At 34.4% G+C, this 25,629-nt stretch overlaps 1 protein-coding gene across 2 annotated transcripts; it reads left to right on the forward strand.

Moving 5' to 3' along the window:
- Positions 1-89: 89 nt before the first annotated feature.
- Positions 90-25,050, forward strand: PPWD1 (peptidylprolyl isomerase domain and WD repeat containing 1). Of its 2 annotated transcripts, XM_012784077.2 has the most exons (11): positions 90-324; positions 3,590-3,692; positions 6,986-7,086; positions 7,265-7,385; positions 9,173-9,620; positions 12,699-12,889; positions 14,814-15,003; positions 18,068-18,249; positions 20,073-20,154; positions 21,039-21,221; positions 22,581-25,050. In XM_012784077.2, the coding sequence occupies exons 1-11, from the start codon at positions 129-131 to the stop codon at positions 22,722-22,724; spliced, it is 1,941 nt and encodes a 646-aa protein (XP_012639531.1). In that variant the 5' UTR covers positions 90-128; the 3' UTR covers positions 22,725-25,050. The 2 variants fall into 2 exon arrangements, with proteins under 2 accessions (XP_012639531.1, XP_012639535.1); XM_012784081.2 differs by lacking the exon at positions 3,590-3,692 and having other exon boundaries at positions 99-324.
- The last annotated feature ends 579 nt before the right edge of the window (positions 25,051-25,629 follow it).

Here is a 25,629-nt window from a genome sequence, read left to right on the forward strand (position 1 = left end):
ATTGGATCTGCTCTTACCCACGCCAGCCAATCCCGAAGCTTGCTGGGACGCCGACTAGAAGTCTGCGCCGCTACTTTGGGATTGGTAGCCGAGCTGTGTGTCGCGCCTTTTCTGACGATTCGTACAGCATGGCGGCGGAAAGTAGCAGCGATTTGCAGCTGAGAAGAAGAAGGCGCCGGGACCCTGAGGAACCGGAAAAAACAGAATTCACCAAAAAAGATCTGGCAGTGGTAGTGACGGAGTCCCAAGAAAACGACGAGGAGAATGAAGAGCGCTGGGTTGGGCCTTTACCTGTGGAGGCAACACTGGCCAAGAAGAGGAAAGGTAGCAGTAGAGATAGGCCCGGGGCGGATTGGAATGCTGCGTCCACCGAGTGGGACGGTGGAGTTCTAGCACACTCGAAAAGGGATGGAGTGTGATTGCGGGGGTTTTGTGCCTTCAAAATGTCTTCTCACTTCTGGACGCTCCAGAAATATTTGCACGTCTTTGGGAATTGTGATTTGGGCTTAGTATGGTGTTGTTGTTTTTTGGTTTGTTTTTTTTTTAATAATATCTAACACTTTTGATCACTGATTTGGTGTATTAGACCTTAAAGCTAACATTTGCCTGTACTTGGCAAATGTACGTGGCGCCTCTCCTTTAATCCCCACAGCAGCTGTATGAGGTTGGAATGTCTAACTCCGTCGAGCAGTTGTGGAAAAGTGTACTGGTTCTGTTTCAGGCTTTTGTTCAGGAGTGGGGTTAAAGTGTTGGGGCGTGAGAGGAAGGTAGTGCCTATGTAGAATCATAGTAGGTAAAGATAATTTCGATCTTGACTCCTCCACTAATGAATTTGCTGATTTGAGGAGAGTAACTTAAGCTTCCTGAATCATAGTTTTTTTCATCCAAAACTCAAGGTCTTTGGTTTTCAAACCATACTCGTGAGATACCATGGGCTAAAGCATTTTGCCACTAACGTGGAATAATGGCAAATTATTATATAAAAGGGGTTAGGAAAGTAGTAGATTAATTTTTCTAATTTTTCTGTGAAATATTTTCCTTAAACATTAAAGACAATTAAAATGGGGTATTTCTAAGCTCAAATCTTAGTTTATCAACTATCCCCTACATAACACTGTTCAGTGATTTGTCATTATTTTCGTAACACAGCCCAAACTCCCTAACATGGCATATAAAGCCCTCTGTGATGTGATCTCTCCTTACTTTCCCAGAACATCTTCCATTAACCCTTTCTCACAGCCTCTTACTTTGTGCTCCAGCCATTCTAAACCACTTGAGAATGGGCCATGTACTCTTCCTTCTCTGGATTCCTCCCCAAATATCATGGTGTCTCTACTGAGAATAATTTCCCTCACCCTTTTCACTGAACTAACTCCTATTCAACCTTTGAGCACTTAGCTGTCACCTCCTCTGGGAAGCCTGTGACTTCTCCAGCCTGTACTGGATTCTATAGCACTTTGATCATAACTCTGAGGTAGTGTTTATCACAGTGAATTAACAGGTAGCCTTCGAAGTTTATGTATACAAGTTTTTAAGCAGCTATTTTTTTGGACATTGTATTGACACCCTTAAAATGCATTATCTTCTTTACTGCCTAGTTCTCCTGAAATGTTTCCATAGCAACCTTTTCCTTCATGGCACTTGCTACAGTTTGTAATTGTATATTTATTCATGTGATTGTCTGATTAATGTTTCTCTCCACTAAGACTGTAAGCATGTAAGAACCAGGTTTTGCCAAAGTACAGTGTTTTGCATATAGCAGGTGCTCCCTAACTATTTAATAAACACATTTTATAATATTTATTATATAATTTAACTATTTTGTTGTTTATGAATATTTTTCCATGTTCTTTTTTAATGAAGTGAGTGGGAGGAAGTGGAAAAATACAGAAATATAAAAATGCTGATATTGGTAATAGGAGACAAGTATCTTATACACTTAATATAATTGAAACAGAGATGGACATTATTAGGTGTGAAAATCTTTACCCTTAATCAGATGCTTATTGTTTAAGCTGGCCAGTAGTATATTCAGTTTGAAGGAAAAAGTGAAACCGAAAAACATATATGAAATGTTAGAAAAATATCACTGAAAATTTTGTCTGAAAGGACAAGTGTTTAATAATTTTAGCTTTCTAGAAATGGATCCATCCTTTTAATGTGTTCTTTGGACTTTTGTACATATTTTTCAGAAAGACATTATTATATGGCACTAACCTTTAATTAAACTGTTTCTTAAGGACAAGAACTATGACTTACTTTTCTTTATATCCATGTACCCTGGAACCTATTTTGTTCTCACTAAATATTTGTTCACAAATGAACTAACAAACAGAAAAAGGAATCTGAATCAGGTAGGATTAAATTTATCTGCATATATCAAAAAAACACAAAATAACAATGATGTTAAAAAGAGAGGTATACTTCTTTTATGTGTAGAAATCCCAAAGTAGGCAGTCTAGGATTGGTAATAGAAGTTCCAAAGGTTCCTAGGTTCTTTCTAGCTTTCTGCCCTAACATATCTAGGGTAAGGCCCTCATCTTTATTGACTTGAGTGATTATTAGGATTATAGCAGTCATATCCCTGTTCCATGCCATAAGATTGAGGAAAGAAAGAAGGACACACCTTTTCAAGGCAGCTTCCTCACTATCACAAAACACTTCCACTTTTATCTCATTGGCTATGTTCAAACCTCACTACAGAGGAAGGTGAAAAAGATCATGTTATAACTGGATGTCAGGATGGTCATATGTAAATGGGGTTCCTGTTACTAAAAATAAAGGGAGAAGTAGTTTGTCAGACACAACTTTAAGTCTGCTATATAACATTTATGAAAAATTCTGAAACAGTTTGTCATGTTAATTTATCAACTTTTTTATAGGCATGTTTGGCCATCATTGGATTAGTTTATTTGTTATACATAAAATCTCATTTTTTTTGCTAGTGAAATTGTTTATAGCTCATATAATAAAATCAATATTTCCTGATATTTCTCAGATTACTTCTCACAGATATTTTGCCCCTGTAAAAAAATTTGAGAAACACTCAACTGGATCTTCCCTGTGATTTTTCTCAGCTCTAAAAACCTAAGCATTTTATTGTGTTTAAATATTTCAAACATAGTATCAATGACTTCAAAGAGGATTGGTGTCTTAAAGATAAACTGAGACATCTTACAGATGGCCACTGTCTCCTTATTAAAATTAGCACTGATAATTGGATCTACATGGTTAGGAAAATGGTTGTGATAGTTTCATAGAACTTTTTTAAAGTTGTTTTTTTTTAATGAAACCTTTACAAGAAGCAAGAAACACTCAGTTCTTAAGTCCTGGGGACAGTTAAGCATCTTATAATACCTGTGAACCTGTCATAACTGACTAAATAAATGGTGCTTTTCCATACTCTGAAATAATAAAAGTTAAAAATGACTTAGCAGGTAGTGTTTTTTTTTTTTTATCATAACATTTGAATTGAAAGACAATCTAGGAGAAAATACAAAGTAGAATATAGAAATTTTAAAGAAAATACAAAATAGAATTTAGTTAATTTGTTAAAAATAAATTTTTACTTTACTTTTTTTCCCCTTAGTTCTAGAGTTTGAGAGAGTCTATCTTGATAATCTCCCCAGTGCATCCATGTATGAGCGCAGTTACATGCATAGAGATGTTATCACCCATGTGGTATGTACCAAGTAAGTTTATCACATCATTTTAATTTTTTTTCTGAGAAGTTTATTTTCTTTAAAAAAAAAAACGCCTTCAATTTTGAGGTGGATTTATAAAAGTAATTTTAGGATTTTATATTTCTAGTTAATTCCATTAGGTTCTGTGACAGTTTAAGTTAAATAAAGGCCAATGTGTTCTATCCTATATCATACAAAGAAAGCATTCTCTAAGACAGAGCACCCACAGAGTTTATGCGTATGTCTTTGGAGATAAATGCCAAGAGGAAGATGAACCAGGTAGACTTTGAGCTTTCCTGAAGAAGAGGGTATGTTAGTTAAGATAGGAGTAATTGGTACCGAGAGTCTTTGACATTAGTGGAGACAATAGTGGGAACTAAGACATCCTAAAATATCTAAAGACCTTCAAAACAGATGAATAGGGGATTTGGGAAGGATAATAATAGTTCAGGTTGAGCATCCCAAATCCAAAATGCTCCAAAATCCAAAACTTTTTGAGTGCCAACATAACACTCAAAGGAAATGCTTGCATTTCAGATTTTGGATTTTCTGATAAGGGATATTCAGCCAGTAAGTATAATACAAATACAGGCAGTTCCTGGGTTATACATTCCTGAGAACGTCTTTAGGTTGGATTTGTATGTGACTTGGATTCCTGATGAATAGTGTATATACTATAATAATAATAATAATAACACTGTAATGGCTTATATTTGGTAATAATAATATAATGTAATACTGTAATAATACCCCTATACTGTGATAATAAGTTACAGAAATTATGGTGCTCTTTCTTTTAATTGAAACAAATAGAACATAAAGACAAACTTATACAAAAAGTTTAGATAGGAGGCCTGATATGGTGGCTAATGCACTTTGGGAGGCTGAAGTGGAAGGATTGCTTGAGGCCAGGAGTTCAAGACGAGCTTTAGCCAGAGGAAGACTCTGTCTCTAGTAAAAATAGAAAAATTAGCCAAGTGTGGTGGCGCTCCTTGTAGTTCCAGCTACCAAGGGGGGTGGGGCAGGTGAGATGGGATGAGCTCAGGAGTTTGAGGTTGCAGTGAGCTATGATGACAGCACTGCACTCTAGCATGGGTAACAGAGCCAAGATCCTGTCTCAAAAAAAAAAAGTTTAGATAAGAGATAGAACAAATTTCCCAAAAGGCTATTTATTAAAGGTTAACACTCACCTAATATTGCATCACTACTAAGCTAATAGGAATGTTATACTTATTTTGATCTTCTTACCAAATCAATAATAACCTTTTCATTTCAATAATTAATCCACTATGCTGCTTAGTTAATAATTGATGCTTTCATTGGAGCACTGCCTTTCCCATGTTCCATTATTCTCACTTTATCCTTTATAATTCTTCCAATAGTCAAGTGACTAAAGCCTAATGCTTTCCCAGTGAATAATGGCCTCTTGCCTTTCTCCAAATGCTTAATTATGGCTACTTTCATTTCCATTGTAATCACCTTTCTCTTTGCTGCAGGCTTACCTGGACTTTCAGTGGACTTTCACTTTGGAGGCATGGTCATAAGAATAAACACAGACTCAAAAAATCACATAAAAATGTTAGGATGAAAGTGATGATGTGCCTAAGCAACTGCATAAACAGTGAGACTAGCTGCTATAGTACAAATGCTGTGCCGGTGAACTGCTTATGCCATGCGAGTTTGTTTACATGCTGGGAAGACACTATTTCCCAAATTATTGATTTGATTATTTAATTATAATTTATCCTAAGGGGAGCTTTGGGAGCCTGTTCGTAAGTACAATAAGTCATCTGTAACCCAAAGACTGCCTGTATTCCAAAATCTGAAAAAATGCAAAATCCAAAACACTTCTAGTCCCAAGCATTTCAGATAAGGGATACTCAACCTGTAGTAATATTCTACTGTTTGTTGAGCTCATAGTATGTCCAGGTACTCTGCTAAGACTTTTTTATAATTATTTCATTTATCTTAAGAATAATCTTGTGAGGTAGTGGATGATCTTCACTTTATAGTTGAGGAAACTGAAATTTAGAGAAGTTAAATGGCAGATGAGGCTTAATCTGGCAAAAAAAAGGCAAGGCTTAATCCCAGAGGGCATTCTATTCCTTATATGGATTTTGAACCTGTGAGCAGGAGAGTAACATCAGATTTATTTTTTTAAAAGGACTACCCTGGATGTGGTGAGATAATGGATTCAAATAGAGCAGGAATGGATATAGGGAGAGCAGTTAGGAGGCTGGTAGAGAAATCTGGATGAGACATGTTGGTGGCTTGGATGATATTGGCAGTGAGTATGGAAAATAGATGGATTACTCTGGGGATCAGTCTGTCTTTGATCTCTAGATGACAAATAGCATTTTAGATATAAATCTGAATAACATATCTTTATATACCATGTATAGGATAATTCTGACCAAATAGTAGCACCTTTCCTAGTCCAAAGTTGTCAGTGTATAAAGCATCATATGTTACTAAGCATTGCTATCATTCTCTCCCTCAAGTATTTTTTGTTTTGTTTTCTAAACCAAGTCAGTGGAGTGCAATACAAAGATTATAGGTTTTGTGGTTAGGTAGATCTGAAAGCCACTCTTTAGCTATGTGGACCTAGAACAAGTGAATTTTAACGTTTTTTAAAAAATATTTTTTACCCTAACAACTTGAATGCAAGTGGAGACATTTTAAAACAATTCCCTATTTATAAATGATAAAAATACCACCAAATAAAGTTGCTGTAAAGATTAACTAGGTAATATATATAAAGTACTGGACATTCACTACGTTTCAATAAACAGTTTCTATTTTTATATACCTTATATAGGGGAGACCGTTCTGTATAAAATCTCTTTGACAAATAACCAAACTACCCTGGATATAATATAAAATAAACTTATGTTGAATTTTGCTATATATTAAAGTAGTATTAATATGTTTATTTATCAACTTCTGAAAAGAACTACATTTTCTCATGAAAATACTGCCTATAAGGTGATTTTAGCAATAAGGAATCCAAGTCTAGTAATTTAGTGAGATTCTTTTTTTTTTGATGTCATATACTAATTCAATTCTGATCCTAGTTCTTGAAGTTAAAATAAGTGCAGCAGCAGCTATTATGATATCCAAAAAAAAGAGCTTCAAAATTTACAATGTTTTATCTATGCTAATACAGTAGTCTGCTTAAAAGAAGATTTTTTTAAAACCTATTTTGAAAGAGTCAAAGATTCTCAGTGAATGATTGCTTTGAAGAAACTGACTGATTCATAGATCTGTATTAGAAATTAACTTTTAAAATTTTATATATGCAGGACAGATTTTATTATTACTGCCAGTCATGATGGACATGTCAAGTTCTGGAAAAAAATAGAAGAGGGAATTGAATTTGTTAAACATTTTCGCAGTCACCTGGGTAAGAATTTCACCTTTTTTTTTTGGTAGCTGTTTTTTAAACAGCTACTAATATAATTAAAGTTTTTTAAACTAATCTAATTAAAGTTTCTTTTAGAATTTTGTTTTTTTTCTTTGAATCATGCACATTTATTTCATTGGTATTTACTAGAATATTTTAATTTGATTTATTTAAATAGGAATTATCGAGAGTATTGCAGTTAGCTCTGAGGGAGCATTATTCTGTTCTGTGGGTGATGATAAAGCAATGAAGGTGTTTGATGTAGTGAACTTTGACATGATCAATATGCTGAAACTTGGGTGAGTCTTTTTTAAGGTATATATTTTTTAACTTACTAAATAATTTTAAAACCAAACTTCACCATTTGATAGGTTATTTCTAAACAGTATATTACCATACTATTAAAAATGTGCCTTTCGGTTTTGCTTGGGGAAATTAGCTATGATGAATCCTTGTTATGATGTTTAGAAGCTTCTGCTGTGGTTTTTGTCATTAATCACAGAAATTTCTAAACAGCATCACAACTAGAGGATTCATTATATCCAATTAATACTGCTTCGTAAGTTAATGAGAATTCATCGTGTCTGATTACTGGTACTTAGAATTAACTTCCTTGCTTGTACTTGTTACAGTAATATGGAATGTGTTCTTATAAAGTTTATGCACATTTTTGGAACTGAGGCTATTTCTTAGTGATTTTAAACTTTGGAGTATATTGATACCCAAACCATGTGGTTAGACCATAAAGTATTAAGACTGATACTTTATTTAAAGCATGTCTTTTTTAAGCTAACATATTGCATTTGTATACATCTAAATAAATGGCAGCTTGAAAGTCATAGCAGTGTCAGAAAGTTTTGGGACTTGCTTTGGTCTGCTTGGATGCCGTAACAAAATACCATAGACTGGGTGACTTAAACAACAGAAATTTATTGTCTCACAGTTTTGCATGCTGGAAAGTCCAAGATCAAGGTTCCACCAGGATTTGGTTTCTGATGAGGGCACTCTTCCTGGCTTCTCTTTGTGTCTTCACATGGTTGGGGGAAGGAATAAAGAAGGGAGAAAGAGAAGGAGACCTATCAGATTAGGTCCCTACCTTTATGACTTCATTAACCTCCTAATGACACTATCTCCAGAAAGTCCTACTATGAACTGAATTATGTCCATAATGTCAAATAATTTCAAATTTTGGAATTTTCTTCAAAATTGCTTTATGATTTCACGAGCCACTAAAGGAAATCAGTCTTGTTCTTTAGGGTTAGAACTTATTTTTGGACCACAAATAGAATACCTAACTTAATCATCTGTTTTATTCCCCAGCTTTGTTTCCACTCACAAATATTGAACATTTGCCCTTTGAGGATACTTGAAAAAGTATTTTTCAGCCTTTGATAGAAATTCTAAAAGAAAAGTACCGAAAAGGTTTTGCATGTCGACACCATGGTTGGAATAATAGTGTAACCTCTCAGAATGACTACTTTTAAGGAGACAACACTCATTTGAGTGTATAAATGTGATATATTCATTAAATCTGTCCCAGTTCTTTTATACTTTGTTTACCAGCAGCATGTTCAGAGCTTATAATTTTAATACAAGATTGAGTTAGTCATAATGAGAGTGTTTCAGAAAAATGTTTTTCTTTTGAGCAGAGCCATAACTAAAATATTTTTATTTGAACTATTTCAAGAATGGATTTATAAAGTATACTCTCACATGCTAACATATTTAAAAGTAAGTTATATATAGACTAGCTTACAGAGATTCACAAAGCAATGCCCCAGAATATCTTAAGGCCCACATCTGATTAGGTTTCCTTATCTACCCAGTGGAATTAAATGGGCTGCTATATGTAATTCTCATTTTATGGTTCAATAGATCCAAAGAACTTATTATCATTATATTGATGAGGTCAGAAAGAGAGAAATTAGGTGTTCCTTCCCATTCTGTATCTCTGTTACTTTTGAACAAGGAATCCAAAACTATCTAAATTACTGGCCAAAATATTTTCTTGCTGGTGTGTTAGGGAGGGATGCTTGCTTGTGATACTGACCTTTCCCCCCCCTCTTTTAATTCTTTATTATTTTAGTTATTTTCCTGGACAGTGTGAGTGGATCTATTGCCCAGGGGACGCCATATCTTCAGTTGCTGCTTCTGAGAAGAGTACAGGAAAAATTTTCATTTATGATGGCCGAGGAGATAACCAACCACTTCATATTTTTGACAAACTCCATACATCACCTCTTACTCAGATACGGCTAAACCCAGTTTACAAAGCAGTAGTGTCTTCTGACAAATCTGGAATGATTGAATACTGGACTGGTCCTCCTCATGAATATAAATTCCCCAAAAATGTGAACTGGGAATATAAAACTGACACAGATTTATATGAATTTGCAAAGTGTAAGGCTTATCCAACCAGCATATGTTTTTCACCTGATGGGAAGAAAATAGCTACTATTGGTTCTGACAGAAAAGTTAGGATTTTCAGATTTTTAACTGGAAAACTCATGAGAGTCTTTGATGAATCACTAAGTGTAAGTGTAATTTAAATTTAGTCAGTTTCTAAAAATGTCTTTATTTTGTGTTGTTTCTTAAAAGATTTTTTTTCTGGCCGGGCACGGTGGCTCACACCTATAATCCTAGCACTCTGGGAGGCCGAGGCTGGCGGATTGCTCGAGGTCAGGAGTTCAGAACCAGCCTGAGCAAGAGCAAGACCCCGTCTCTACTATAAATAGAAAGAAATTAATTGGCCAACTAATATATATATATAGAAAAAAATAAGCCGGGCATGGTGGTGCATGCCTGTAGTCCCAGCTACTTGGGAGGCTGAGGCAGTAGGATTGCTTGAGCCCAGGAGTTTGAGGTTGCTGTGAGCTAGGCTGATGCCACGGCACTCACTCTAGCCTGTGCAACAAAGCGAGACTCTGTCTCAAAAAAAAAAAAATAAAAAGATTTTTTTCTGTTCATATACACTTAGGTTGACAGTTATTTTCTCTTAGCACATTAAAGATATTATTCAACTGTCTTCTGTCTTGCATTGTTGCTCTTTGAAACTCTCTTCCCCAGGTTTATGATCCTGTATTTTCCAAGCCAGTTATCCTCCTATTTATGTGGATGATTTTTCATTTTATTGCAAACTTATCCTTAATATCCTCAAAACTCGTTCTAGGCCTTCTTCTCTTTTTATTCACTTCTGTCCATATGACTACTCCAAAATTAATCTCTCTAGTTTTTTATTATGAATAAACCTGGTCCTGTCCTTTTTTTTGCTGTTTTCGTGGATGGCACCAATATCTGTCTAGTTGTACAAACCAGAAACCTGAGTCATCCTTAACTCTTTTTCCTTAGCCCGTATTTAAATCATCATGAGTCTTGCCAATTTTACTTTTTAAGTATACTTTAATCCATCCATTTCTATTTAGCACAGTCTTGACTACTGTAGTTCATGATCTTTTGCCTGACCTATTGCATTGCCTATTGTCTGTATCTATTCTGGCTTCCTCCTCTGCACACAGAACAATCTTTTAAGAGCACTTATTTGGTCATGTCATTCCATTGCTTAGAATCTTTGAGTGACTTTGTGGTGTTCTTAGGATAAAGACCAAAGCCATGGCCTACCATGTAGTTCCAGCCTATCATAAAGCACCCTTCTCCCTGCCTCTTACTCTATCCATTTGGGCCTTGTATTTCTTTTTTTTTTTTTTTTGAGACAGAGTTTCACTTTGTTGCCCAGGCTAGCATGAGTGCCGTGACATCAGCCTAGCTCACAGCAACCTCAGTCTTCTGGGCTCAAGCGATCCTACTGCCTCAGCCTCCTGAGTAGCTGGGACTACAGGCATGCACCACCATGCCCGGCTTATTTTTTGTATATATATATTTTAGTTGGTCAATTAGTTTCTTTCTATTTTTAGTAGAGGCGGGGTCTCGCTCTGGCTGGTTTTGAACTCCTGACCTTGAGCAATCCGCCTGCCTCGGCCTCCCGGAGTGCTAGGATTACAGGCGTGACCCACTGCGCCTGGCCAAGGGCCTTGTATTTCTTAAACGTGGCTCCCACCATAGGGCTTTTGTATATGTTATTCCCTCTGCCTGGAGTGAAAAACCTCCTTGCTCCTCACATTCCTCCATTACCTATTGAACTAATCCTTTATATTTCAATTGAAGAGTCACTTCCTCTGGGAAGCATTCAATATTCATCCAGTCTAGAACAGCTTTTGTTTCTTTGTTTTTAAAGACACAGGGTCTTACTCTTTCACACAGGCTGGAGTGCACAATCATAGCTCATTGTAACCTCAAACTCCTGGGCGCAAGCCATCCTCCCACCTCAGCTTCCCAAGTAACTGGGACTATAGGTGTTTGCCAGATAAGATTTTTTATTTTATTTGTTTATTTTTTTGAGACAAAGTCTCACTCTATTGCCCAGGCTTTAGAGTGCCATGGTGTCAGCCTAGCTCACCGCAACCTCAAACTCCTGGACTCAAGCAATCCTGCCTCAACCTCCTGAGTAGCTGGGACTACAGGCATGCACCACCATGTCCAGCTAATTTTTTCTATATATTTTTAGTTGGTCAATTAATTTCTATTTATAGTAGAGATGGGGTCTCGCTCTTGCTCAGGCTGGTTTCAAACTCCTGACTTTGAGCGATCCACCCGCCTCTGCCTCCCAGAGTGCTAGGATTACAGGCATGAGCCACCGTGCCTGGCCTTGTAGTGTGTTAATACAGAGTAATTGAGATGTTACTGCCATCTTGAAATTTGTGTATTAAATAGCAAAAGTAAACCAAATTTCCCAACTATAGAGGGCATTTCAAAATAACTTGAAACATTTTCTGAAATATGAATTTGTTATAGTGAGATAAGAGTTCATTCAGTAAAAGTTGAATGTTATATGTCTGGCACATGATCACTATACAAGGACCTCATACATAGTCTATAGATGTATTGTCCAATATAGGTAGTAGCCACCAGCCACGTGTGGCTATTGAACATTTCATAGGTGGCTAGTCCAAATTGAGATGTGCTGAAAGTATAAAATACACACAAGATTTCAAAGACTTGATATTTTAAAAAATATGTTATCCCAATTTTTTATATTGTTAATGTGGATATGATAATGAAATATTAAATATGAATAATGAAATATTTATGTTTAATGTTTAAACATTAATATGTTTAATGAAATATTAAAATGAATTCCAACTTTCTTTTTACTTTAATGTAGCTACTAGAAAATTAGAAATTACGTATGTGGCTTGAATGCAGATTTCTCACCATTAAGTATGTTAAAAAAAATAAAAGACAGCAGATGTATTATTATTTCTATAGAGAAAGCAGTAGTTATATTAACCAACTGGGTTTTTAAATTAGAAAAAACAGTCACTATTTAGTTTAAAATACTATTTTTTAATGCTTGAACTTCCTAATGTCTCTTTGTTTCATGTTTATAGAATTTAGAATTCCTCTTAAGATACATAAGTGCATAAACTGTTAGGGCTCTCAATGTGTATTGTACTTCTATTTAAATTTCGTGTGTGTGTATATATATATATATATGATACCTTTCTTTGTATATATATGTATGTAGAGTTTTTGGTAATAAACAGTTTGTTTCCTAGATGTTTACTGAACTGCAACAGATGAGGCAACAGCTACCAGATATGGAATTTGGCCGACGAATGGCCGTGGAACGTGAATTAGAGAAAGTGGATGCCGTAAGATTAATTAATATTATTTTTGATGAAACTGGACACTTTGTGCTATATGGAACAATGCTGGGCATTAAAGTCATAAATGTGGAGACAAACCGGTAAGCTTTAATATGTTGTGTATTTTTTTAAAAATGCACTTACGGGGCACTATTTCCTCCATCAGAGAAACAATGGGAGTTTTGTTTGTTCCAAGACAAGTGGAATGGTCCCAAATGTCTAAACTTAACCAAATGTTTTGACTGGATTTTTCTGTGGTCTCTCAGTTGTTTATAATCTTATGTAAAAAGTTTCCACTCATGTTTGTAAAAGAAGTGGAAAGAAGATATGCATAGTTTCAAGTTTTTTCTTTTTTTAACAAGTTTCAGTCTGTCTTTTGCTTATTGATTTAAATTAGCCTGGATCATGTTAAATGTTGCCAAAGATTTTAACCACAGAATTCAGCATTACATCCTGCTAGACATAAAATCAGAAGTTAAAATGCATGAAACCACAATAAGCCTTTTTTTGTGCAAACTGACCATTTGGTCTTAGTACAAAATAGCTACATTCAGATACTATCAACAAATGTAAATGAACTTAAAGAATATTTTTAGGAGAAAAAAAATCTTGTGCTGTACATTCCTATGTATAAACATATTTATATTGGAGTTCTTGGCAATATAAATCTGTGAAGGCTTACAGAAAGATTAAAATAATAGGAATAGGTTAAAATTGTATAAATGAATGATTTTTGTTTTTTGTTTAATAGACTTGACTTTTTAGGACAGTTTTAGGTTCACAGTGAAATTGAGAGGAAGGTACAGAGATTTCCCAGGTACAGTCTGGCTGTACACATGCATAGCCTTCCTATTATTAACATCCCCCACCAAAGTGGTACTTTTGTTGGTAATGATAAACCTACATTGACACATCATTATTATCCGCAATCCATAGTTTACATTAGGGTTCACTCTTGGTAGTGTTCATTCTATAGGTTCAAATGTATAATGGCATGTATCCACCAATATAGTATCAAACAGAGTAGTTGCATTGCCCTAAAAGTCCCCTGTGCTCTGTTAACCCTCCATATCCTGTAATCCCTAGCAACCAGATCTTTTTACTGTCTCCATAGTTTTGCCTTTTATAATATCCTTTCATATAGTTAAAATAATGCAGTATGTAGCCTTTCTGGAATGGCTTCTTTCCATTAGTAATGTGTATTTAAGGTTCTTCTATGTATTTCTATGGCTTGATAGCATATTTCTTATTAGCACTGAATAGAATTCCATTGTTTGGATGTACCACAGTTTGTTTATTAACACCTAACTGAAGGATATCTTGGTTGTTTCCAAATTTTGGCAATCATGTATAAAGCTGCTGTAAACATCAATGTACAAGTTTTTGTGTGGACATAAGGTTTCAGCACCTTTGGGTGGATACCACAGAGCATGATTGCTGGATCATATGGTAACAGAATATTTAGTTTTGTTAGGAATGGCCAAATTGCATTCCAAAGTGGCTGTACTCTTGCATTCCTTATAGCAGTGAATGAGAATTTCTGTTGCTCCACATCCTTGCCATCATTTGGTATTGTCAGTGTTCTAGATTTTGGCCATTCTATTAGGTGTATAATGGTATATTGTTTTAGTTTGCATTTTCCTGATGGTGTATGAGGTGGAGCATCTTTTCATATGCTTGTTTGCCATCTGTATGCGTTCTTTGGTGAGGTATCTGTTAAGGTGCTTGGCCTATTTTTTAATTGGGTTCTTGGTGTTCTTATTGTTATAAGAATTCTTTGTATTTTGGGTAACAGTCCTCTCCCAGTCTGTGGCTTTTCATCCTCTTGATGATTTTTTTTTTAACCTGAAAATTATAGTAGCCTACTAATTTAAAATGATACCTTTCTTTGGGTAGAGAGACAGTTTTAAAAACCTTTCACTAGTTATTTTTTACATAGATAAGATACTTGACTCCTCGTAAAGTTGTCCAAATGGGAGTTAATTCTGGTAATTTTATTCTATACAACATTGTTATGTTTTCCAGGTGTGTGCGGATCTTGGGCAAGCAAGAAAATATTAGAGTGATGCAATTGGCTTTGTTCCAAGGAATAGCCAAAAAGCATCGTGCTGCAACTACTATAGAGATGAAAGCTTCTGAAAACCCTGTTCTTCAGAATATTCAAGCTGACCCAACAATAGTCTGTACATCTTTCAAAAAGAATAGATTTTATATGGTATGTGGAAATACTAGGAAATAGATACTAATGTTTCTTCCAGTTTGGTTGGGAGTATTTTTTCTTGGCTTGTGTCTTCAACTGAAGAGAATGTTGGCAGTAACAGCAGTCTTTCTAAGCAACCAGAATACCATCCTACAACACTAATATTGTAGAATTTTTAACTAGGAGTTGATTTGAAGCATTTCTATACTGTTTTCTATCATGTTTTGAAAATTTTTCAACCTGGCTTCTATAGTAACTATTTGTGTTATCTAAGATGATAGGAAGTTAGTGGTTATGGTCATAATTGCCTCCAAAATAGTTTCACTGTGGGGTTTTTTAATTTCTTTAGTATTTTTATTATTTTTCAGCTTTTACTCTTGAACATAACTTATCTCCCCCAAATTTGCAGTTTCCTTCTCTAAATACATTTCGTTTTTTAACTTTTGACTTCATTGTAATGATGCTACCTTGGAATTATATATTCCTGTGGAATATTTTTTCCCTATGGAAAACTAAAAGTTCTTTGCATGTTATTAATACTAAAATTGAGCTCAAAATGAAACTACTAAGTTATTAGAAGTAGCACAGTCCCAATTGTTCATCTAAGAAGAAAAACTCAAAGTACAGAGACCTCTGCCTTTGTATCTTTCACACTGCAGTCAGAGAACTTTCTGAGACCCAAAATGACTTATTTCTCAGCCTAAAAGCCTTTAATAACTCCCTAGCTATCTGATAGCTGGCCCTTCCCAGTTATGTAGCTTTATCTTTCTTCATTTTTAGTTCATTTGCTATACTGACCATACTGAATATCCCATTCACAATAGTTTAATGTTTTGTATTTTTCAACTCTGGACCTTTGCACAGGCTATTCCTTCCACCATCCACATACTTCTATCCAATTCCTACTCATACTTCAGGTCTCATCTTGAAAACCTTAACATCAAGTCTGAGTTGATGTTTTTGGTTGTTGGGTTTGACACTGTCCTCTTCTCAAGATAATCTAAAATCCATAAATGTAGGGGATTTTGTCTTGTCAGACACTATTAAATCTACAAAGTATAGTAAAGTGACTGACTCATTATAATATATACATTCATTCATCTGTATATTGCAAGCAGTTGTGATGCTATTAAAGGTTACCAGCATTTGATAAATATATGGAATAGCAGTTTCCCTACCACAAATAAGCTTTCAGCCTAACATGGGTAAATTATTTTGAGATGAGAATTTCACTTATAATTTTCAAAGTCATTGCTTAAAAATTTACTCATACCTGTTAAGGGAAAATAGGCCGGATATAGTAGCTTATACCTATAATCCCAGCACTTTGGGAGGCCAAGGCAGGAGGATCACTTGAGGCCAGGAGTTTGAGACATGACTGGGCAACATAGTGAGGACCACGTCTCTACAAAAAAATTTAAAAATTAGCCAGGCATGGTCGCATATACCTATAGTCCCATCTATTCAGGAGGCTGAGCTGGGAGGATTGCTTGAGCCTAGGAGTTAGAGACTGCAGTGAACTATGATTGTACCACTGCATTCCAACCTGGATGACAGAACAAGATCCACTCTCCAAAAACAAAATAATGTGTCTTATTTTTAACCTGTAATTTAACTGTTATGAAATAAAAGTTAATCATAAAAGATAATTGTTGATATACACTAAAAATGCATATACTAATTCTCCATCCACTTTATTTTAAAATGTAAGTAACAAGCTATATTTTCTTTTTCCAGAGTTTACCTTTATGCTGTTCAAAGCATACATATTTGTTATAAAGTTTGAGGAAATGGAGAAACAAAAAATAAGTCACTCACTGCTTCCTTACATAGCTAACATTGTTATGAATATCTTTCATCTGATTTTCACTTATTAGAAGTACATATTCTTAAGCAAAACTAAGATGATATGCATATATATGAATTTTGTATCCTTTTATCCAAATCCAACGTCATGGAATAAAACTACTTTTACAAATCTATATGTAAGCTAAATCAAGGTAACTTTTGAAAATTCATATAAATAAATAGTAAAATAGACATGCCATTCCTTTTAAAACTGGAGAATAAGATGTCAAAGTGATAACATCCTAGCTTTGTTGTTTCTTTATTTGGAATCTACTCAAGTGGATCAAGGAATGATATTAGGCAAGACAGGGACTGGGGCACTAGCTTTACTTTCCTAGAACTCAATTGGCATCAGGTAGAGCTTGCTTAGTAAAGATCTCTACTTACTAAGAGTAAAGTAAAAGAAACAGGCCTTGAGAAGTGAAGAGTTAAAAACTGAAAGATTTTTCTCAGTTCTTCCTATACTCTGAGGATCCTGAGATTTCTACAACTTCACTCAAAATTTGCATTCTTTCTTCCAAGCTTCAGGGTTTGGATTTATATAGATCAGGTAGGACTCTGAAAAAAATTTAAAAAGTGAAGATCCACATGGATTCATCTTTGTGAAACCTCATCCTACCTAATACTGGGTCCTGCTCATAACAGTAATAACAATTGTTAATATGTATATAGTACCTTCTATGTGTTGGGCACTGTTCTCTAAGCACTTTATATCCATTGATTTAATCTTCACAATTACCTTCATTGGTAAGTAGGTACTATTATCCTCACTTATGAATGAAAAAATGGAAGAAATTAATTCATTTCTCCAACATCATATAACTAGTAAAGGCAGAACTGGAATTCAAACCCAAGCAATCTAAATAATGAAAAGTGAGCAACAGATGACAGCTTAGGACTTACCAGAAGGCAGAAATAGAGAGTTACAACACATAAAACCATTATCTTGTTAAATGTGTACCCAAGAATATTTCTATACAAAGCAAATTAAATTCCATTTGAAATCAACATGTTCATTGTATTACATGGATTATTTTCATATTAGACAAATGTAAAAATAATTTAACTGCCTTATACACCCTCTGATGGGAAATGATTCCTGAAATAAGGATTTATTCTGATATAAATTCTTACTTTCCTTAAATACTTCATTAGAAATTTTCTTGTTCATAAATTTTTACCAGATGAAAACTTTAATTCATTTACTCGCTTTTTTACTTTCCTCCTTGAGTTTACCAAACGAGAACCAGAAGATACAAAAAGTGCAGATTCTGACCGAGATGTTTTTAATGAGAAACCTTCTAAAGAAGAAGTCATGGCAGCTACTCAAGCTGAAGGACCTAAACGAGTTTCAGATAGTGCCATTATCCATACCAGCATGGGAGACATTCACATCAAACTTTTTCCTGTTGAGTATGTACAACAACAATTTTTGTTGGCTTACATAATTACAAATGTAAATGTGTATATCTGAAGGAACTATTCAACTTAAAATTCTTATTAAGGAATTTGAAAAATTGAAATGTTTAATATTCTATTCCTGAGCTTTCTGTTAACTGTTAATGCTAGAAAATGAGAACATTTAATACATATATACACATACATCACAGGTTTATTATGAGGAAAAAATACATTATGAAAGTGCTGAATGCAATCTGTAAAGTGATAAAATAAATGTATATCACTATTACTATTAATTGCACATCCAAACTCTAGGTTTTGTGGCTTGTTATATAACTGGTTTTCCTCTCAAAGTAAATCTTTAAGGGAAGGATAATTATTTTTCCTTTCTGAAATTTGCTAGACACCTAACAACCTTTTTCATCCCAGTAGCTATGTGTTTTAAAAACGAATAACTACAAAAAACATAAGGGCTGACGAGGCGTGGTGGCTTACACCTGTGATCCTAGCACTCTGGGAGGCCTAGAAGGGAGAACCACTTGAGGTCAGGAATTTGAGACCAGCCTGAGCAAGAGCAAGACCCCATCTCTACTAAAAATTAGCCAGGTGTGGTGGTGTGGGACTACATGTGTAGTCCCAGCTACTCAGGAAGCTGTGGCAGGAGGATTGCTTAAGCCCAGGACTTTGAGGTTGCAGTGAGCTATGATCACACCACTGCATTCTAGCCTGAGCGACAGAGTAGGACTCTGTCTTAAAAAAGAAAAAAGGCTTCAATTGAAAAAAAGCTAGAAAGTATTCTAGACAGTTTACAGGTTTGTAAAATGAACATGCAGTACCAAATACAATAGACTATCTGGCAATTCTTGGCCCAAAAGGTGACATTTTAAAACACCTTAAAAGTACTTATTTATTTTGAATATGAATGTCTTGTACCATATCTTTGTACTGAACAAAGAATTAGGTGGTTGTAGACTGCTGGACAGTCTCATTTTAAGTGCCAGAATCCATATACCCTGACCTATTTCCTAATGTACTTGCTGAAAGAATCTCAATTCTCCATTCCATTCTCTGGTCTTAGAGCCATTACATGATAATGGGCCATATGAAATCATTTCATAAAATTAGTTAATATTATTAATAAAGCTTCATACTCTGAATGTATAATTGTCATTTAAGTTGATTCAACTTAGGAGATGTTATTTCTATGAATAAGACCTTGCTCAGGAATGTGTCACTGTACCATAACATTGTTTTTATAAGAAAACTACCTTTTCCAGAAACTTGACCCACTGTATGCAGTAAACTAAGTTAAGAGATATATATTAAATATATCTTCAGATGCTATGGCTATATTTTTAAACTGCTAAATGACCTTGAAATCTCAATACTGTCAAACTCAAATATTAATAAGCAGTCATGATCTAAAGATACTATATTAAACCAGGGGTCTCCAACTTATGATGACTTATATAATTGCTTCATTATATATTACAATGTAACAGTAATAAAAATAAAGTACACAATAAATGTAACATGCTTAAATAATCTAGAAACCATCCCCCCACCCCACTTGCCAGTCCATGGAAAAATTGTCTTCCATGAAAACAGTCCTTGGTGCCAAAAAGGTCAGGGACTGCTGCATTAAACAGTAAGAATATATTACTACATACATGCTCTTTTTTATGCTTCTCCTGAGATTAGATGAGGTTATGAAAAAAAGACTCCTTCTGAAACATTCAGAAGGCGTTAAAACATCACTGGGAAGCAGAACTGCTAAGAAAACTGTTTTAAGATGCTTTAAATATGCTTCATATATTTAATATATGTCTTACTAGGTGCCCTAAGACAGTGGAAAACTTCTGTGTTCACAGCAGAAATGGTTATTACAATGGGCATACATTTCACCGTATAATTAAGGTAAGTTACACAAATGTCATATTGTTAAAGGAATAGTATGTTATAGCATAACGAGATATTGAAGCCTAAGAAATCTCTTCTCTCACATATATCAGTTTAATTAGAAGGGAAAAGGAAAAGTGGACTATGGAAGCCAAAGAAAGAATGGATGGTCATGAATATCTAGAATCAAGGACAGAAATAGTGGCATGATTATCTTTTTAGAAACAATGCAGTAATACTTTGTCAGCAGCTAAAACAAAGGGTCATGCCAAGATAAAACCAATAACAAGGTAACCTGTTCTTCATGGCTTTTCTATCATAGAGGAGCCAAAGTGCCGTCTTATCTGTGAGAACCAATATTATACCTGAGGAGCAGAGTGAGCTCAGCCCCTGGATTTTGTTAAGCAGCATTCCGTAAAGCAGAAGGGGTAATGATGTAATTCTTTGTTATCGGCAGGTCAGAAATGGCAGAAGGAAAAATCAGATCTCAGAGTTCTAAAGGAATTAGTAAAATGGCACTCCAGGAAATCCAGAGTATTTGGAGGAAGAGGGGAACAGAAGAGGAGGGCAATTATATAAGACAAAAATACTGAACAGATCCAAAAACTTATTTATAGCATTAAGTGGTTTTATTTAGCTTACTGTGAAAGATAGAGCATGTCTACAAATGAGAAGACATTTACATTTTGGTTTCAATCAGTAAATAAGGTGGTGGCTGAGCAATGGAAATATATCATCCAAGTTTAAGTGTGAGGGTTTAATCAAATCACTTTATAGAATGACTGTTAAACAAGTTAATGTTTCATTGAATATAAAGCACTCTTGACAAAAATAACATAACCCCAAAGCATATATATATAGAAAAGTACAGTATAATATGTTTTTGTGTACTTTCTGTTAAGGGCTTCATGATTCAGACAGGAGATCCAACAGGTACTGGTATGGGAGGAGAAAGCATATGGGGAGGAGAATTTGAAGATGAATTTCATTCAACATTACGACATGACAGACCATACACACTCAGCATGGCCAATGCTGGATCAAATACTAATGGATCCCAGTTTTTCATAACAGTAGTACCAACGGTAAGTACATCATTGTCTTCAGACCACAGATTTATAGGTTATGATCTAAGAGAGTGAATTCACTAGAAAAGAGACCTGTATTCTCTATTTCTTGCATTATTTGTATCTGCTAGGATATAAAAATGAAATTTAGAGAAGAAAATGTAAAATTACATAACAAATCAGTTTAGACTTGTAAAACAATACTTTCATTGTAGTAGGAAGTACAATAGACTGTGATTCAAGATACTTGAGTTTCAAGTCTCAGCTCTGCCACTCACTAACTATACAACCGAAAACAAATTATTTCACCTCTCTGGGCCTGTTTCCTCATCCTTAGAATGGAGGGAATAGAATATAAATGAATTCTCAATTTTAAGACCTTTTTTCCACATTATAATATCTCTGAAATCAGAATATAGTTCATAATCAATGGCATTTTAGATTTGATGAAATACAGTGTAAGATCATCTAACTCTATTGCTCTCTAGTTCCACAAAATTATAAAAATTATACACTTTTTTTTGGAATTAAGCACCAAGCAATGAAGGAAAAATATTTATAACTACTATCTGCCAGGCATATAGTCTCATGTAATAGTCACAATACTTCTAGTATCACTATCCCCAGTTTTTAGTAATACATGAGGAAATAAAAGTGAGACATGATTAACTTGCCAAAGATCAAGTAAGTAGCAGAGCCAGCATTTGAATTGCCATCTGTCTAATGCCAAAGCACAATGCACTATTCCAAGCTGCCTCTTAATTGTTCAGGTAAGAAAAGCCTTAGCCACAATTCTTTAAGCCATGTCAAGTAACTTACCTTTAGGAAACATCTTCCAGCTCCCTTGGTCTGAAAGATGTAGATATTTAATTAAACATTATACTATGCTTCTGTATTTTTCATATAAAATGGTAATAGCTTTTAAAAGCTAACTTTTTATTGCTAAGAAATTATTGTACTTCTTTTTTTTATTATTATTTTTTGAGACAGAATCTTGCTTTGTTGCCCAGGCTAGAGTGAGTGCAGTGGCATCAGCCTCACTCACAGCAACCTCAAACTCCTGGGCTCAAGCAGTCCTGCTGCCTCAGCCTCCCGAGTAGCTGGGACTACAGGCATGCGCCACCATGCCTGGCTAATTTTTTCTATATATATTAGTTGGCTAATTAATTTCTTTCTATTTATAGTAGAGATGGGGTCTCGCTCTTGCTCAAGTTGGTTTCGAACTCCTGACCTCAAGCAATCTGCCTGCCTTGTACTTCTTTTTAAATAAATAAAATGAAAAATATAATAAAATGAAAATTTAAATTCTCTTTAATTTGCTCACTCAGAGGGTGTGTGATTTGCTCACTTAGATTTTCCATTTATCCTCCAATACAGCCTTGGCTTGATAATAAGCACACAGTATTTGGACGAGTGACTAAAGGAATGGAAGTTGTACAGAGGATCTCCAATGTAAAAGTCAATCCCAAAACAGATAAGCCCTATGAGGATGTCAGCATCATAAATATTACTGTCAAGTAAAATAAGATTTGTTTCATTGTATTTGTAAATAAAAATGCAATATTAAACACAAGATTATTTTATATTAGGAAGCTTAAGAGTTGCTGAACATATAAATCATGTTTCAAAGATATAATATTTTTATATTTTTCATTAAAGTTCATTTTTTAAAAACTGTCTGATTTTTCTTACAATATTTCTAATCTTGGGAGGTGATAAATGGAAAGGGACTACATTCAGGCAAATAGCACTCATTAAAGGTAATTTCTCATGAGCAATTAAGTATTAAATATTTAATAATTATAGTAGTCCCCCCTCATCCACAGTTCTGCTTTCTGCAGTCAACCACAGTTTGAAAATAGGGTAGTACAGTACAATAAAAAATTTAGAAAGAGAGAGAGAGACCATATTCACATAACACTTACTACAGTATACTGTTATACTGTAACATTTATTACAGTATACTGTTATAATTGTTCCTTTTTTATTGTTAATCTATTATAATACCTAATTTATAAACTTTATGACAGGTATATAAGTATAGGAAAAAACAGTATATATAGCGTTCAGTTCTATCTGAGGTTTTAGGCAGCCACTGGGATTCTTAGACCCCTGTGGATAAGGGGGAACGACTCGATTAAATAGTGAGAATGGTATGTATTTGTTCTTTCTTAAAAACATGCCAGATATTCTGCCCTTACATGTGTAAAAGAGGGCAGATCCCTCCTTTAAGTAAAAAAAAAATACCAGGATCTGATATTATATACCATTTCAAATAAAAAATACCATGTTTTTGTTTCTTGCCAAATATTTTTTTGTCTTTTGATCACTGTAAAGTAGTAACGAGTAAAGTTTCAATAAATAAATAGGAAGTCCCATTGGCCAAAAGTGTTATATTCATAATAATTATGAAATATTCTTTCAAATACAAGAATCAGAATAAATGAATACCTGAATGTTTGGTTTTATATGTAAGTTCTTTTTCACATTCTCTTCTGTTGTAGCTAAGCAATTTTTTCTGTCTTCAAGTTACAGTATTTCTTACTTTAATATTCTATCAAGAAGCACACATAAAAATATTGGTATCTAATAATGGAGATATTAGTAGAAAATGGAGCAGTAAGACAATATGAACTCGAAGTCTTGATTTCTTCTTCACTTACCCTTATTTATAACTTAACAACTATTAAGAACCCCTGCTTCTATTTTCCAGACAAACTTTTCCAGAAACTTATAGGAGGAACATGCTCAACAGACCTGTTTAAAGGAATTCATATTTTAAGCTTTAAATCTAAACCTATACTTTTCCTTCTATTCATCAGCAGTATTACGTCCTTTACCACAAAGGATGTGAAATATGCCAAACGGTGCTACTTTAAACTAATGTATTCTCCTTTTTCAAAGTACTTAAAATTGGACATAAAATGACTTTTCATTGTGACATTTACCTTTCTTCCTAATTTTAAGTGTTTAGACTTACCTACCTAACTTCAGTCACTCCTAAAAGCTTAATCTAAATTTTTGGTAATACTGCCACCAAGTGGTGATGATACCTCATTACTCCCTAAAATACACAGTGAAAATCATATTTGACGAATGAATTTTTCCATTCATCAAAAACTTAACATAATTGGCAGACCTAAAAACATACATTGCTATTTTTTTAAAGCATGTTTTAAGTTATCAAGATAAAATCTCACACTTATTCATTAGTCCTTTTTATTCTTTTAGGGACGAGTATAGCAATGTTTTTCTCTGTTATCACTTTGCAAATTGAGAAGTATCCCAATGTTACATAGAAAGCCTTTCTCTTACCAATGTTAGTTCGTAAGTTACAGCTAAGTTTTCTGAGCCATTTTCTAATCAGTCATTTAAAATTCTATGTTCTCTTATGATACAAGGTTAAATTTAAAATTTAAGAAGCAATAAAAAATAAAGTTTCACTTTGTTCAATGCAAAGTTTTAGCTTTTTTTTTTTTTGAGATAGTCTCACTCTGTTGCCCAGGCTAGAGTGCCATAGTGTCAGCCTAGCTCACACCAACCTCAAACTCCTGGGCTCCAACAATCCTGCCTCAATCTCCCTAGTAGCTGGGACTACAGGCATCTCACTCTTGCTCAGGCTGGTTTCAAACTCCTGATCTTGAGCAACCCTCCTGCCTCAACCTCCCAGAGTGTTAGAATTACAGGTGTGAGCCACCGCGCCAGCCCTAGCTCCCTTTTCAAAACACTACAGTTGTATCACTTATTTAAATGTGACCTACACTGCAAATACAGAATAAGTTATTCTAAATTTTTGCTTTGTCAAACATCTTAAATTTGACAGGCAAGTCAATCACGACCCATTTTGTTTCATTGTATCTCTTAACCACAGCACAAATAATGACATTTTAAATTGGTTACTAGCAATAATACTATATAGATGGTTCAAGAAACAGACTTTTTAGAATAATGTACCTTTTAAAAAATGATTTTAATGCTTTATTGCTGTCTATACTGATCATGTATGTAGTGCAAATAATGGCTTCTGGTGGTTATAAAGCATTCTTGAATTATAGACCAGGGCTATACATTTGACAAACTTGCTTTACATAAATCATACAATAATATTTAAATTTAGTACAGAAATTCAGAGCTAAGAGGCAAGTCCTGCTATATTGTATTTAAAACATCTCTCTCATTCTTAAGTTTGACATTTCCTAAAAAATGTCACATTCTTAACTTATAATTAGTGAAAGAATACAACCACAACTAATTAATAGGAGCCTAAGAAAAATATTTCTTAAAAAAAAAATCACATACACATATACTACTGTTATATATACATTATAATCAGGTATAAACACAGTTTTTAAATTGTGTTCAGTTATATGCTAAGGTTATGAATGTAAAAGCGTAGCACTATTGATAAAATAAACAATAACTTACA

The sequence above is a fragment of the Microcebus murinus genome, chromosome 11 (assembly GCF_040939455.1).
Source record: "Microcebus murinus isolate Inina chromosome 11, M.murinus_Inina_mat1.0, whole genome shotgun sequence".
NCBI lineage: Eukaryota > Metazoa > Chordata > Mammalia > Primates > Cheirogaleidae > Microcebus > Microcebus murinus.